This window comes from Microplitis demolitor, chromosome 9 (genome assembly GCF_026212275.2).
Source record: "Microplitis demolitor isolate Queensland-Clemson2020A chromosome 9, iyMicDemo2.1a, whole genome shotgun sequence".
NCBI lineage: Eukaryota > Metazoa > Arthropoda > Insecta > Hymenoptera > Braconidae > Microplitis > Microplitis demolitor.
Genome location: NC_068553.1, coordinates 7,451,117 through 7,465,964, shown reverse-complemented (window position 1 = coordinate 7,465,964; position 14,848 = coordinate 7,451,117). Strand labels below are relative to the sequence as shown.

The 14,848-nt window shown below is 32.2% G+C and overlaps 1 protein-coding gene across 2 annotated transcripts in view; it reads left to right on the top strand.

Moving 5' to 3' along the window:
* Positions 1–10,447, top strand: part of LOC103578383 (CDK5 regulatory subunit-associated protein 3) — a 55,070-nt gene extending 44,623 nt beyond the window's left edge. Inside the window, exons 8-9 of one of the 2 annotated variants that reach the window (XR_008404260.1) lie at positions 9,251–9,422; positions 9,722–9,811. Coding sequence is in view for 1 of the 2 variants with exons in the window: in XM_014444044.2 (XP_014299530.2) it covers positions 9,722–9,893; positions 9,972–10,043 (244 nt within the window). In the remaining variant the exon portion in view is untranslated. Of the gene's footprint in view, positions 1–9,250; positions 9,423–9,721; positions 9,894–9,971 lie in introns of those variants that run through there. The other variant, XM_014444044.2, reaches the window with a different exon arrangement.
* The last annotated feature ends 4,401 nt before the right edge of the window (positions 10,448–14,848 follow it).

Genomic DNA, 14,848 nt, shown 5'->3' with positions numbered 1-14,848 from the left:
AGAATGGATTGAAACCAATATTTTAACAAGTTCACCCGGTGAACTTTATTAATTATCTTTATCTTTATCAAACTAAATAATTAATGCACAATAGTATGGATAATAGGTTTAGCGTCTATGCACACTGCTGGTCCGTATCTTTCTAAATTAATTATCTCAACCTCCACCTGTTGGTCGTCGCACACGTGGCACCACCGTCGACTATTATTACTATTACCTTAATTACCACCCTTAATTACTATTATAATTATTTCTAGTAGCCCTGGGCCTAGTATTAAATTAAAATATAAAATATAAAAATAATTCTTCAGTATCTGAATGCCACTTGATTAATTAATTAAATATATGAACTATTTATGTATAACTTATTCCTATTTTTATTTTACCCGGTAACTGAAATAATAATTATTTAAAACTTATTAACTTGACGTCGGGATCATAGCCGAGGTATCGATTTACCGTTACCCGGCGGTCAATTTTTTCGACTAAACTGACATCCTCCATCGGATGACAAGTTTAAATAAAATAATACAATAGACAATTGTTGGGGCATAATGTCGTGCTAGATTATGCATCCCAACTATTCCAAAATCATAAACAAAATCTTAAAATTAATATAAACCAATTGTTTGTATTTTTAAATTATAAATTAAAATCTATTCACACATGTGCTCACTCATACTCGGCGCGCATGCGCTAGCACCGTGCACGGACCGCTGTCTCCATCGGCGAAATGGCGGAATGCCCGCGTAACGACTCAAATTCAAATATAAAATTAAAATATTCAATTTACAACTAACTAAAAATTAAATACTTGAATCGTTACGTGACAAAATTTCTGAATTTTTTTTTTTTCCGAAGAGCCAACGGACCGCGGAAAAATTCTTTCAACTAAACCAATGCATAGGTCGTTTAGCAAATTTATTCAGCTTCAATTTAGCTTTTTTTTAACCTCGTAGGACGATTTGTTGCAGATATATCAGCTTTCAAACAAAAAATGGTCCTTTTGGTTATGATCATCTATATTTCAGGTACTAATGATCGCACAGTAAATTTAAGGGCGCGGTTAAATACTTGAATAAATTCCTTACAAGACCCTTTTATCTTTTTTCCAAAAAAAAAATTTTTTTTCATTTTTAACATCTATTAAAAGTAAGTACAAAAAAAAAGACTTCCAAAAAAAGGACATCAACTACTACTCTGTAAATATTGATGAAAAGATTATAGTTGACAGGAACTTTTTTTAGCTTAATGTACCCCCAATACTCCTGTCAAGTTTCAAATTGTACTATCGAACCATTTTTTGGAAATGATCGATCAAATTTTCGCTAAACAATTAAAGGAGCAAGTTTTGTTCTTTTAATGGTGTAATCATAATCAAAATAAAAAAGTAATTTTTTTCGACTTTTTCAAATTTTTGCGTTGATTACTCAGCAAATGTAAGGAAATTTCAAAAAAATTTCAAAAAAATTGAAACTATTTTTATTGTGTTCAAAATTTATTTTATGAAATTTTTTTTCTTTTGTCATTTCCTTGCATGTAGAAAATTTTTGTCTTGTGGTATTTTTTATGTTTGTACAATAGCCTGAGCTCTTAGAAAATTTTGGTAAAAATAATTATTTTTCACAGTTACAGCCTTCCAAAAATTACAAAAAAATTTATAAAATTTTTCTGTTCCTTTAATTTTTTGCGTAAGTATATATGTTCATATATGTCCGTATATAATCATTTATGATCTTATGTGAACTAACCATCGAGTAAAAATACTTTATGTTGTATCATATTTGATCATACATGACCATATATGATCTTTCATGATTAAGGTATAAGTTAGAAGAAATTTCTTTGCCTTTATATATGGCCATATATGAACATATATGACTCATATATGAACATATATGAATCATATTTAAACATATATGATTCAAGGATGATCTTATATGGTCATATCTAATTATATATAGCCAAATATGAACTTTTTTTTTCCCGGGTATATGAATTTAAATATAGTTCAATTACGCAACAAATTCAATGAGTTTCATACATCGTAACATTGTTTCCTAAGCGTGGAATAATAAACATAAATGGAAATTTGGAAAAAAAAAATTAGGTTCAAATTTCTGCAGTAAAAAAGTGGCTGATTTTTTTCATTCGATCAAAAGTTACTTTTATAGAGAATTTAGTCCCCTACAAAATGGTACCTTGTCTATCTATTGAATTTTATTTTAATTTATGTACAGAACTAAATTCATTATTTGGTACATTATTCATCTAAGATGTATCGATTAGATCTTTTGAGTTGTTATGTCATGGATTGATCCTATTAATAAGTGCATAGTATGCTAGAGGAGCAGACAAAAATTCAGTGATATTATAAGTTAAACAACATTGGCATGGGACATAAGTTGGATGGGTGGTCCCTTAGTAAAATAGCAGTTAACCGATAGACAATGTTTTTTTTAAATTTAAAAATCACTGACAATTTTATTAATGAGGACAATAAATCCCTATTGAAGTACTTGAATAAAAATTTACAGGTATTTTAAATGAGATTTTCTGAATGACTATATTCGTTCATGCATGATTATTCATAATTATGATGAAATGTATTATGATGAAATGTATTCTTCTAACGCTTTCACGGTTTGAGCTGATTCACTCATGTAGAAAACATTTTACACTCGTTCAAATATATTCAATAAGAATAAAATTACAATACAATTTCAAGTCGCTTTTTTTAAAAATAATGATTTAAAAGAAAAAAAAAATATAAAAAAAAAACCGTAATGTCCGTCAGTATGTACAGATGTTGGTTAATACATTAACTAAAAAAATACGCAACCTAATGATCTATTTTTTTTATTAAACTTACATTCTTAAATAGAAGAAAGCTTATAAAAATCACTATTCAAAATCTTTCGGTTTAATTAAAATTCATATAAATCAAAATCTGGCAATTCATGAAAGTAATTTAGCTGCCATATTTTTTTATCATTATGATCATTTTATTACACTTTATTATGATTTTTTTTTTATTTAAATTTTCATGATAAACTCCTCTTTGGAGATGTCGGTAGGTATCCCTCTTACAACACATTTCCTGAACAACTTTTCTCTGGGTATAAACGCGATGAAGTCATGGTTATTGATAAATTACTTGCTGTTTAGGATTTTGTTAGCTTCATTGTACTGATCAAAGGTTCATAATTATGTACCTTTTGACAGAGGCTCAATAAACTTGAAGCCCATGTGACATCTTTACATTTGTCTGTGTAAGAAGGGCACTTCAATATATTTTCAAATATTTGTTAAACAATTAAACATTATTGAGCCCGACAACCAATCGTATTATATCGACGGTTAATAACAATTGATATAATGAGGGAAAGGGTGAGAATAGTTAGATGACGATACGTTGGGTCCTCTCGGAGGGCCCCGTCGGTATGCCTCTTCTTTATTGGCCTCAATGTCCATTTCGCCCTTCTCTAGTGGGGATGAACCTTGTCACAGGCTGGGGTTTTGACGTCAGAGGCTACAGGCCTCAAGATGCTTACTGAGCAAGAGGCTCGGTACTCGGGAAGGAGTGGCTTACATCTGCTCACTATCAAAATAGTTTTATTTTATTTTTTTATAAATCCACCACGTATGTAAGCATTACCTGTCACATGGTATACAATATTTACTCATCAAATTTTTTCCTATTACCCAGTTCTTTGTGTGGCTGTGGCCCGACTTGTGCTTATACTGTACTGCATCATTACAGTGATGCTCTAATACTTCCCCTTGCAATGGAGGTGCAGTGGTGTAGGAAAACCACAGAGAAAACCTAGCCAGTACAGTTCGGTTTGGGTAAGGTTCTAGTGATTAATAAAATACACATTTTACCCATCACTAGATCCTCGTTCCGCGCCTAACGGTCAGAGACCTCTACTTGAGCACAACGCGTGGCTAAGCGGTCACCCAACCAAGCAGCGATCATGATCGATGCTGCTTAATTTGAGTGATCGCCCGAGCCACACGAGAACCGATCAGCTGCCTCTGCCGCCTACTATCCAAATATTTTTGGGACCGTTAATTAAATCCTCTTGTCTTAAGTGAATCAAAAATCGCGCTTTGTCAGTTTTTTCATACTTAACTCTTGCAATGTTGATTGAACCTGGCTGTTTGTTCTTGAATTTGATTCAGGAACGTCATTATTGTTGTTGAAACTTCCTCCAGTGATGTATTGTTCTGTGACATGCTTACGTAGGTTTGGTTGTGGGAGTTAGATGTTTGCTGATTGGGCTTCTTACCATTTTTCCTGTTCGCCATTTCCAACAGACCTTTTTTTTTCTTTCAGCTGTGCTATTTTCGCAATCTAAGCTCACCGATCTTATGCTTTTAGAGATTTTATCTAAATTATAACAGGGCTGTGCTGTTACTCTGGTCGTCCTTGATTGACCTTTTTTAAGGGCGCCACTAGAAGTGATAATGGCCTCCTAGAACTGGATCTCGAATCGTCAGGGTCGGTGTAATTTATTTAATTGTAAGAGATGGATGAGGAAGGATAATTTATAAATAATTTAATATTTTCAAGTAACAATTTAAACCTTTATTTATTTAATTAGCCTTTTACTTTTTGACCTTTATAAACGTTTATACCCTTTATAACCTTATACCCTATAACTTTGTTAAAACCTTATAACTTCTATAAACCTTAGATACCTTTTATAACCCTTATACCTTTTCCACTTATAAACCTTATAATTTGTAACCTGAATCTTATATTTATTAACCCGCGATATTTTCCTTAAACCTAATTTAATTTTCAACCCGCAATATTTTCTTTATTAAAATCGGCCAACTACCTTTGGCATTTTACACACACTCACACACAATTATTTTAAAAATCGCTTAACCTTCGCGATACTTAATTACTAAAGTTTCCATTAAAATCTTTCTTATTTTACTCACACACTCACTCAATCCCCTGGACTTTATTTTCACACACTGAATTTTTATAATAAAATTTTTCCCGCAATTTTAAATAAATTAATTAATTCGAGAAATTAAATAATTATTAATTAATTTATTAATTGATTTTACACTCCCTATAATTATTATTATTACGTTTTATCACTTCCCTATCACTTGTTTTCACTCAAATAATTTAACGACTTTTTACTCAGTCATTTCATCGCCACGTTACCAATTTATTCGAACTCAAAGTTCCGCCATTATAAATTATCCATTTTTCTCACATGCTCCTTTTCAGATACTTTTTCGTCACAATAATTATTCTTATTGTATTTAATTAATTCCTTCAACTATTTCCTTGGTTTAATAATTTATTTATCGATCATTAATTAATTTAAATTTTCTTTTTCATCAGTGACTGACCGCGGACCTTCTACGATTTTTCCTCGAGACAATTTAATATTAATTTTATTTATTTTATTATTAAATTTACTTATAATTACTTGGTTTTCCGACTAGCAATTGGTGACTAGATTCTACGGTTTCTGGTGCGTGAGTTACACGACCTACCTGGAAACTTCTAGAATATTTCCGGCTACCTGCCTGGAGTTAATTAATTACTTATTTTTATATAATTAAGTCCGGGTATAATTTATGAATTTTTATTTACGAAATTAATTATTTAATTTGCGAGCAATAAATTTTCGAACGCTAAGACGCGACGCTACCAGACATATACTATGTATTTAATAAAATTTTCCAGCTTACTGCCTGGAATAAATTTTATAAATACCTTTACAATCAAACCACTCCAGTTCCTTTCCTCGTTGTTGTCTTTGTCCTGGTCTCGTCCTGGTCTGGTGATTTTAGTTGTTCGTCTCGTTCTTGTCTCGTCACCCTCCTCTCTCTTTCTCTTTCGTCTCAACAATCCTCGTTCTCTCCTACACCTGTTATTCAAACGCAATCAGTAATTATCAAAGAAATACCGGCTACCTGCCTGGTATTTATTAACAAAAATTGAAAATTCTATCGCTTGGTTCCACAATCAAAACTCAAACTATCAATTGAATAATTACCTGATATAATTAATTTCACGGCGTCTGTTATGGCGTCACTTCGATGTTCGGGTCTTGTGCGTCTCGACGGTCCGGTCGTTCCGTTCGTTAATGCCCGATTCTCGTTTCGGTCCCCGTTTATAATTGTTTGCTTACTTCTTGACTTTGGTTGTCTTTTCTCTCCTACTTAATTCTAAGTGGGCTTGACGATCGAGCAATTGAAATTTCCACTTCCGGACTACTAGTCGCTACCTACCCGGAATACCCTGGGTGGTAACGTCACATGACCAACAGTACACATGATAGATTTTATTTTGACTTACTTGAACGCGGTAAATTCAAATTTACCCCGTTATAATATAGATCTCCAAATTCTCTGATTTACCTTGCGATTCATTGATTAATGTTGAAAGCACCCATATCTCAAGCGACAGGAAAAATGTACTAGTCAGACTAGTAAGAAGTGTTGAAATTAAATATTAATATTCAGTTATTATTTATAACTAATTGCTTGAGCGCTTTGTTTTTACCCGCTTTCCTCTTTCAGAGCCAAGACGAAAATCTTTTTTCTTTTTTTAATTTCTTGCATATAGGAGTAGCATCTATTGATTACTTTTAGAATGAGCAAATGAGTTGTGCACGTTTGGATTTTCCAACTTTTTTAAAATCTTATCATACGTAGGTGACTATATTTAAATATATATGATCAAACAAAATCATTTTTTTCCCGGATTAGAATGAGTCCAGCGTGTAGCCTCCGACGATACACTGAGTAATCACGTTGTCTACACCTTGTAGTCACTGTGTTAACACTGTAAAAACACCGTGAAAACTCCGTGTTTATATGTTGGGAAAATGACACAAAGACACCGCGTGTTAACCGTGGATCCACTGCGATACCACCACGCCTCCACGGTGTTTCCACCGAGATTAGAAATCACCAGAGATATTTTTATTTCTAAGTTAGAAAAAATAAATCTATTTTTCAAATAGTCATCGAAAAACGGCACAGTGTACACTATGCGATCATGTCTGTTGATAAAATTACATGGTCATCCTACTAAGCTTACTCGATTACTACTCAGCTGGCAATTGATCAAAGATAGCAGTATCCAAACAAATAACAATTTTGCATCCTCTTATACTTGGGTGATATAGTGTTTACTACGCGATTAATATCATCGAAAAAATAAGTGCAAGAAACAAGCCTCCCTGTTTAAAAAATCTTACTGAATCCAATAGTTTCTCATAAAACCTTTATGAGAATGAATGAGTTGTATGAGAAAGTGCTATAATCAAGTATACATACATACAGCTTAAACAATATCTATTGTATACTTATACGATAGATGAGAATCTATTTTTAATAAGCAGAGCTGGTTTACACCATATAAACATTGTCTTTAAGATTTAAGGTAGTTCACTTGCGACCTATAATGTGCATTATTGCTTACTCTCTTACTTGCTAGTGCTTCCTCTCTTACTTACTCGCTTTTTCTCGTTACAAAATCGTGAGAGAGATTTTTTTGAATATTTGTAACATTTTTAGTAGACGTTAGTATGATGATTTTTATATATTTCTAATTTTGAAGCTTTTTAACTTCCCGCTTAGAAAATTGCAAATTTTCAAAAATTCGGAAAGTTATTGGTTTCAGTCCGATTTTCGAAAATCGAGTTTTTAAGAGATTTTGACGTTTTGAGGTTTTAGGAAGCTATTCTGACTAATTTCAAGATTATGTCCGAGTGTATGCATGTATGTATTATAACAACAAAAAAATCCAAGCATACGTTAATACGCCAAGACTTTTGCGCTACAAACTTCGTTCTTTATCTTTAGCCTCCAGTCTCAATACTAACAGGGCGCCAGGTAATTTTTATCACTGGAATTACCAAACCAGTAAATCTTAATCATTAGATAAATTTTTGATCTGTGGAACTATCTCAAAACCACGCAACTAAATAAAGAACTATAACTAAAACTTAACAGAGTGCTCAGGACTTATAAGCAAAAACGAAAACAGAGACTGGAAAACTAAAAACAGAGTTACGGTATGCCATGGTGTCGCTCAGTGTGTAGGTTTATGGAGAGAGGGAGTGGTCCGGGTTACATCATTCCGAATTCATGTAGATTATCAGTGAATTCGCGATTTTTATTTAACAACAAATAATCTCAAATCTCTATTTAACAATTAACACAATACTGTAGCTTCGTACAAATAAGTCTTCTTTATAACAAAATACTGAATCTAATAATAATGAAATTAATCTTAACAAAAAGGTAAATTGACATCTAAAGCATATGTATCGATACATTAAAAACAAATTAATTAATTACTAGAGCTAATTAACAATCAACTAATATTCAGTAACCTAGAACAATAAATTATAAAAACCGATATTCTAGAACATTCTCTTTAACAAAACTAGTAAAACTAACGTACATGGGTCTAATATTGACGTCAATTAGACGACAATTGGTTTAATAATTAAACATATTTCTTGTACTTATTTTATAAAATAATATAAACAATTAATCGGGAACGCGACTCTAACTATAACAATATTCTCAAAATTCCAAAACTGTAAACTAAAACTCAAACTTTATCATTATCTCACACTTTAAATCACAAACCATATTCTATATTTAATTTCCATAATTCTGATTCTAAATCTTTACTTCAATTTTTTTTAACAAAACCCATAACTGTGGCTAAACGTTACTCCATATTTAATTCTTAAACTATAACTTAAATAAAAATTCTGTATCAAAATCGTTAATACCTGTATGCTAAATTCTAAGTCTTGAATTACCATGCTTGTAAATACAGTAAAATCAGTTGGTGTTTGTGACGTTCACTTTGATTTGACCCCCATACGAAAAATAACGTCACAGTATGTATGTACGTACGTATGTATGTATGTATGTAAATATCTATAATTTTTGAACGGATGAACTGATTTCGATCGTTAAGGTGTCATTCGACGCGGCTTGTCAATATCTAAAAGCTGAAAAATTGAGCTTGATCGGTAGGCCTTGTTCAGAGATATTCCAAAAATAAACTTTTTTCAAAAATATTTTTTTTTGATAACGTGTAATGTGCTCAATGGATTGATTCCAAAATCAACTGGGCTCTAAAACTTCATAAGCCGTGTCAAATGCTACCTTAACTATCAAAATCGGTTCATTCGTTTAAGAGAAACCGTTGTCGGCAGAATTAAAAAAAAAAACTTTTTTTTAGTATTTTGGAAATTTCTCAAAAACGAGTTGATGAATCAATTTCAAAATCGGACCAGTTATAGTACTTAATAAAACGCGTCGATTGCCACTTTAAACGTCTCAATCGGTTTATTCGTTCGAGAGATATTCTTAAGCAAAAAAATTAGAATATACGTGAAAATACGACTTTTCAGGTTAGTCCGAACTACTACATGTTAACTGTGTGCACTTAGATTATCAATATCTCGGTGTACAAATGATCAAAAATTGTGATTTTTTACAATTACATGCAGGACGCTTATTTTGGTATCATTTTTCAATTACATAAAATTCGTATGAAATGTCGGTTTGCGAGTAGCTTGAGAATTATTACCAAGCTTTAAGTTCACTCATACCAATTCATACGAATTGCAAATAATATTTAGAAATAATTTTTCAAAAACAATTATAATTTTCGTTATTTATTAATACTTGTACTTTATTCATATGTTAGGTATGTTGATGTCTTAACAGAGGAAATAGAGCAAAAGCGTGGAGTAATGGAAAAAATGACTACAATTCAACTAAACAATGAAGAAAAACAGAAAGAAATAATAAATCAAATAAACAATCTGCAGCCTCTTCTCAAAATTATTGCACAACGTACGCAAGAATTACAAACTGACGTAAGTAATAATTTAATTAACAATCCTCCGTTTACATCCGTTTATATTTTGATGGATATCTATCATTTTGTTTTTCAGATTGAAAAAGATATTTCGAAAAAATATCAATTCCGGCCAGTGCAGTTAACAGGAGTAATTAACAATTTGTAATACACATACATGTAATGTATTATATACACACACTTATGCATACATGCACAAACACACACACATAAATATATATAAATATATACACCTGTACAACACAATATATATATATATATATATATATATATATTTACACTGGTCACAAAAATTAAGGGATATAAAAAAAAATTCCAAATTTTTGAGTGATTTTCAATATGCTGTACCTCGGTGAAAAATGATCGCAGAGTAAGAATAAAAAAGTAATTTGTAGCTTTAAGTTTCTAGTTTTCAGATGTAGACTTTAAATTTTTTTTATCATGCACGGTTCTGGAATAATCCTAAGAAAACCGACGCAAAAAAAATTTTCCAACTTTAGCGTCGTCTTCAAAAAAGTATATGGGCTTCAATAAATTTTTTTGATAATCTGACCATATGACTCTTTTATAAAATTTTATGTCCTTTAATTTGCTGTCCTTAAAAAGTCTCTACGGTGATTTGGCGCCGAGTTATCATTGATCAAAGCAAAAAAAGTCCATTTTGGCTTTGGAAATCAATAACTCGAAATATATTGGTCGTACAGACAATGGAAGTAGAGTTTTGAAAACTGCAAAACATTCTCTGTGTCAAAATTAGTGGCTTTCGATGAAAAATTTTTTTTGAAGCGATAATGTTGATTAAAAAACAAGTAAAAGTTCGCATGTTTAAGGATATTCGGAAATTTTGGTACAACTTTGGATATAAAGGATGAACAAAGGATACCGTCGGTTTTTTTTTCAACCTCAAAGTGTCCTGAAACAACCCTGGAAATTTCAATGGGCTGCAATTTTGCTTTCTTAGTGTTCCGAACTTTAAATTTATCGTTTTCGCCAAAAATCACCATAATGGGTAGTTTCTCGGTTTTTGTTCACTTTTTCATAGTGATGTAACATTTAACTTTCTTATTTTAACCGAAAACTAAATATTATTAGTACCTATCCCAAGTAGTATATATTGTGGACTAGTTCGCCGTTGCTAGTGTTAAGGTTTTAGGATATTCAAGTACCTACAACTAGTTATTTCTATGAGTGAAGCCAGAACTCACAGTTATAGAACACACAAAACATGATTTATTGACAAAAAAACTTAAATATTAATACAAAATAATTTATTTCCTAACGTGCAAAGTTTCTGACATAAACAAATGCTATAGATTATAACGTTCTCAACTATTTTAAAGTACTTGACCACCTTCGAACGTTAAAAAAAAAACAAAATTTTCAAGAATTTTTTTTTTTCAGGCACTGTGTAAAATATTACAATGATTTTCTTTTTAAGCTTTTATATGAAGCTTATAGAATAAAAAAATACTTGAGTTTTGGTAAAATTCCTTTTTTAACAACTCTTCAGAAGGCACCAAAGTCGAAGCCTTAAAAAATGGTGTCCCATGGTGGACAGTTAATCTCAGAATTGGTGAATTTGAAACGAAAAGAAAAACGGTGTCTTCAAAAGAAAGGTCTCTTATAAGACAAGCCACCACAATCAGCCAAAAATAAAAAAATGACAGATGTTTGAAAAAACACATCTGTTTTTCACTAATCTCTGCTCAAATAAAAAATATTATAATTAGTTTTTTTAGTCATACAAAACATCTCAGTAAACAAAACAAGACCACAAACATTGAAATTAGTCGAGTAGTTTCGGAGATAAACTGTCCACCATTTGAAAAAAAAGTAGTTTCGAGAAAAACGCGTTTAAAATTTTTACTCGCAAGCATAGTGTGCAGAAGCGCGTGCACACTTTCACTTATTTCGTTATGTTAGAATTCGAATTTAAAAAAAAATTGTTTGGGGGTAATTTGTACAAGTATAATGATTAAGAAAATGCAAAAAAAAAAAGAAAACGATTTTTTGAAATTTATAAGATGGTCAAGTACCTTAAACGTCCCATGGCGGAGTGTCGTAATATAAAATAGTCATTATAGCCCTCCAATGGTGAACAGGATAAAATCATATGAAATACAAATAGAAATATTCAATATTCAATGAAAGAAACCAAATACCTTCGCCGGATCCTCAGCTCATCTCAGGCTGGATTAGACAATCGAATTGGGCGCCAGTTTGTGTACCTCAGCGCAGACAGATCGTGCGATATTTTCACCTCTTCCAGAGTGCCGAGCGCGTAATGTACATACGCAACTATGTCTATCGGTGTGCCGGGGAACCGAAAAAAGCCGAGAGAAACAGAGCGCAGGACACAAGCGGAGGAGAAATGTTGCTCTCACTATGCGTCGCTTCGTATCCACTCAGAGTTGCGTGTTCAAATCCGCACTAGAGTTTTATTTTTTTTTCTTAGTTATCTGTTAACGTAATGAATATTTAACTGTTTATTTGTTCAAATTTTTTAATAAATTATAACAGGGATAATTTAAAATAAATTAAATTTATTTGTAAATTAGTTAATTAAATTTGAATTCGATTCGACTGCGCTCTCAGCCCACGCATTTCCGTTGTCCCCACGCCGTCGACGATCGATAAAATGGGACTCTATTAATTCATTGGTACGCTTGGCCGTGCGACGAATGGGTATTCTACGGGGCCCCGAGTCCCGCCGTTTCTAGAAATTAAAATTTGGAAAAGGTCTGGATGGTACGAGCCTGACATAAGATTGAGAGTGGGGAGCTGCCGGCTTCGCGGCGCGCCGAGAGGCACAAGAGAGGCACTCACTGCCTGGAGCTGTTGGCGATCGGTCACCTTAAGATCAGCCATACATTACACAAGTTTTTATAAGAATGAGTCTTTACAACACGTTGCTGCTTATGGTGAGTCGAAAGACCCCATCTTTATATTAACTTATTGGACTTCGTCGTCTCGGTGCGTCTTTATTTGACCCCGAATTAATCATTTTTATAATATCGTCTTTGAAGCTGTGGCTGCAGTTGAAGCCAGTTTTTGGAATAATTACAACGTTGGGTCAAACGACCGCGTATATAAATTCAACATTTTCTGATTGCTGAGATATCATTAAACTCAGGAAGGTGAGATCTGCGTCACAAGCTAAGCAGTTTGACGACGAGTCAAGCACAACAGCAGAACGTTCAGTGGACATGTAATAGCGGAGGCGAGTCACTCATGTGTTAACATTAAATCTTGGTAATAAATAACGGTCCGGTTCTATTGTCAAAGAGGGGAAAGTTGAGTTTATATTATAAATTTTGTTAGAAAGTTTTGGGTATCAGAAAAATTTGATAATTACGTTATTGAGAATAAAATAGAAATTACAAAAGAAATAGTTCATTTCACGGCGTGGGTTCGAGAGCATTCGGTCGTCATCTTGTGCAAGTTCTTGGTGTATTTTTGTTGATAGAGTAATTTTAATTAATTAGTATAGTTGAGTCTAGCGACCACATGCTAATTAATTAATCATTTTTATATTATTAAATTTGTTTAGAGATAATAGCAGGTATTTTTCTAGAGATACTGAGTCTCACAGACCGTTTCTAGAAGGTGCTGGAATTTAGCTTGGTAGCATCTTACTAAAGTATCGTGACCTTGGTGCTAAGTTTCACAGACCGCACTACTGGAAACTTCATTTACCAAAAACTATTCGGCGTAATAAATAAATAGACGATAAGTGTGAGTGTGATTTAGAATAAAATTTTCCTCGCCAGCAAAATTGTTGTATATTAAGGGGATAATAATTGATATTATATTATTAATTGTTTTACATTAGTAATTGTAATTTCAATAAGATATTCTTATTAAAAACCATTTATTATTAATATTAATTAATAGTCTTATTTGTTATTTAGGGTTTCATATACGATTCTTATGAAAGCTGATACATTTCTACAGTATGCCGACGCTGTGGACGTGCGTTAATGTTTTTGTTTTAGAAGCTTCAAGTCGTGTTTATAAAAAACATCTTAACAATTTGAGACGCCAAATCTCCACATATTGATAAAGAAATAAATAAGATAACCATTAATTAACTACATAACATCGGACAACCACAACATATCGTGGCGGAGCATATAATCATTAGACTAATTTCTTAACACTCTATGGAGAATAATTAAATTCATAGCTACCTACCTATACTAATAGGAGTAAATTATAATCGATCAGTAGATAAAGAAAAGAAGAATTCAAGATTAGATAGAATATATATTAACTAACTAACCATCAGAGGTCAATCAAGGAACCTAACTAGTTCGCTTCCGCATTGTCCCTCACTAATACATACGTAAGCATGTAACTTCTATCTTTAATAACAGAACTAATTAGTGAAATAATGATTAGCCAAGGTTCCCATAATAATTCGCTAGTGCCCCTTGTCCGATGAGATTAATAATAATTGCAATTTACCGAATATTTCAAATCGAAAACAGCATACCTCTTTAACCCTTAACGACAGAGATAAATACCCATAACCCATGATAGATAAGGAAAAATAGATTATTAATTGCTAAACATTCAAACCTCAAACTCAACGGATAATCTGTAATTAACCATTTGAAGTAAGCCCATCTAATAGCATAGGATTAAACCTCTTTCTTCCACTAATAAAATTACTATGGCCTGCCTTCTCGCGTCCTCAAAGTTCTTCTCATGATGTATGGCGTAACGTATCTCGTCATTTCTCTCTCTAACTCATACGAATATATCGATAATTTCTGCTTCGAATAACTCGATAAGTAGTTAACATAATGATAAACGATAAATACCATATTAACTCGATTTTATATCTTATTTAATCAAGTCGATAATAATTCCAGATTATTTAATAATCATCCCATAATAATTAAAAATAGGTATAACATTTAAACCAATTAAACTAACAATGTTAGAAGA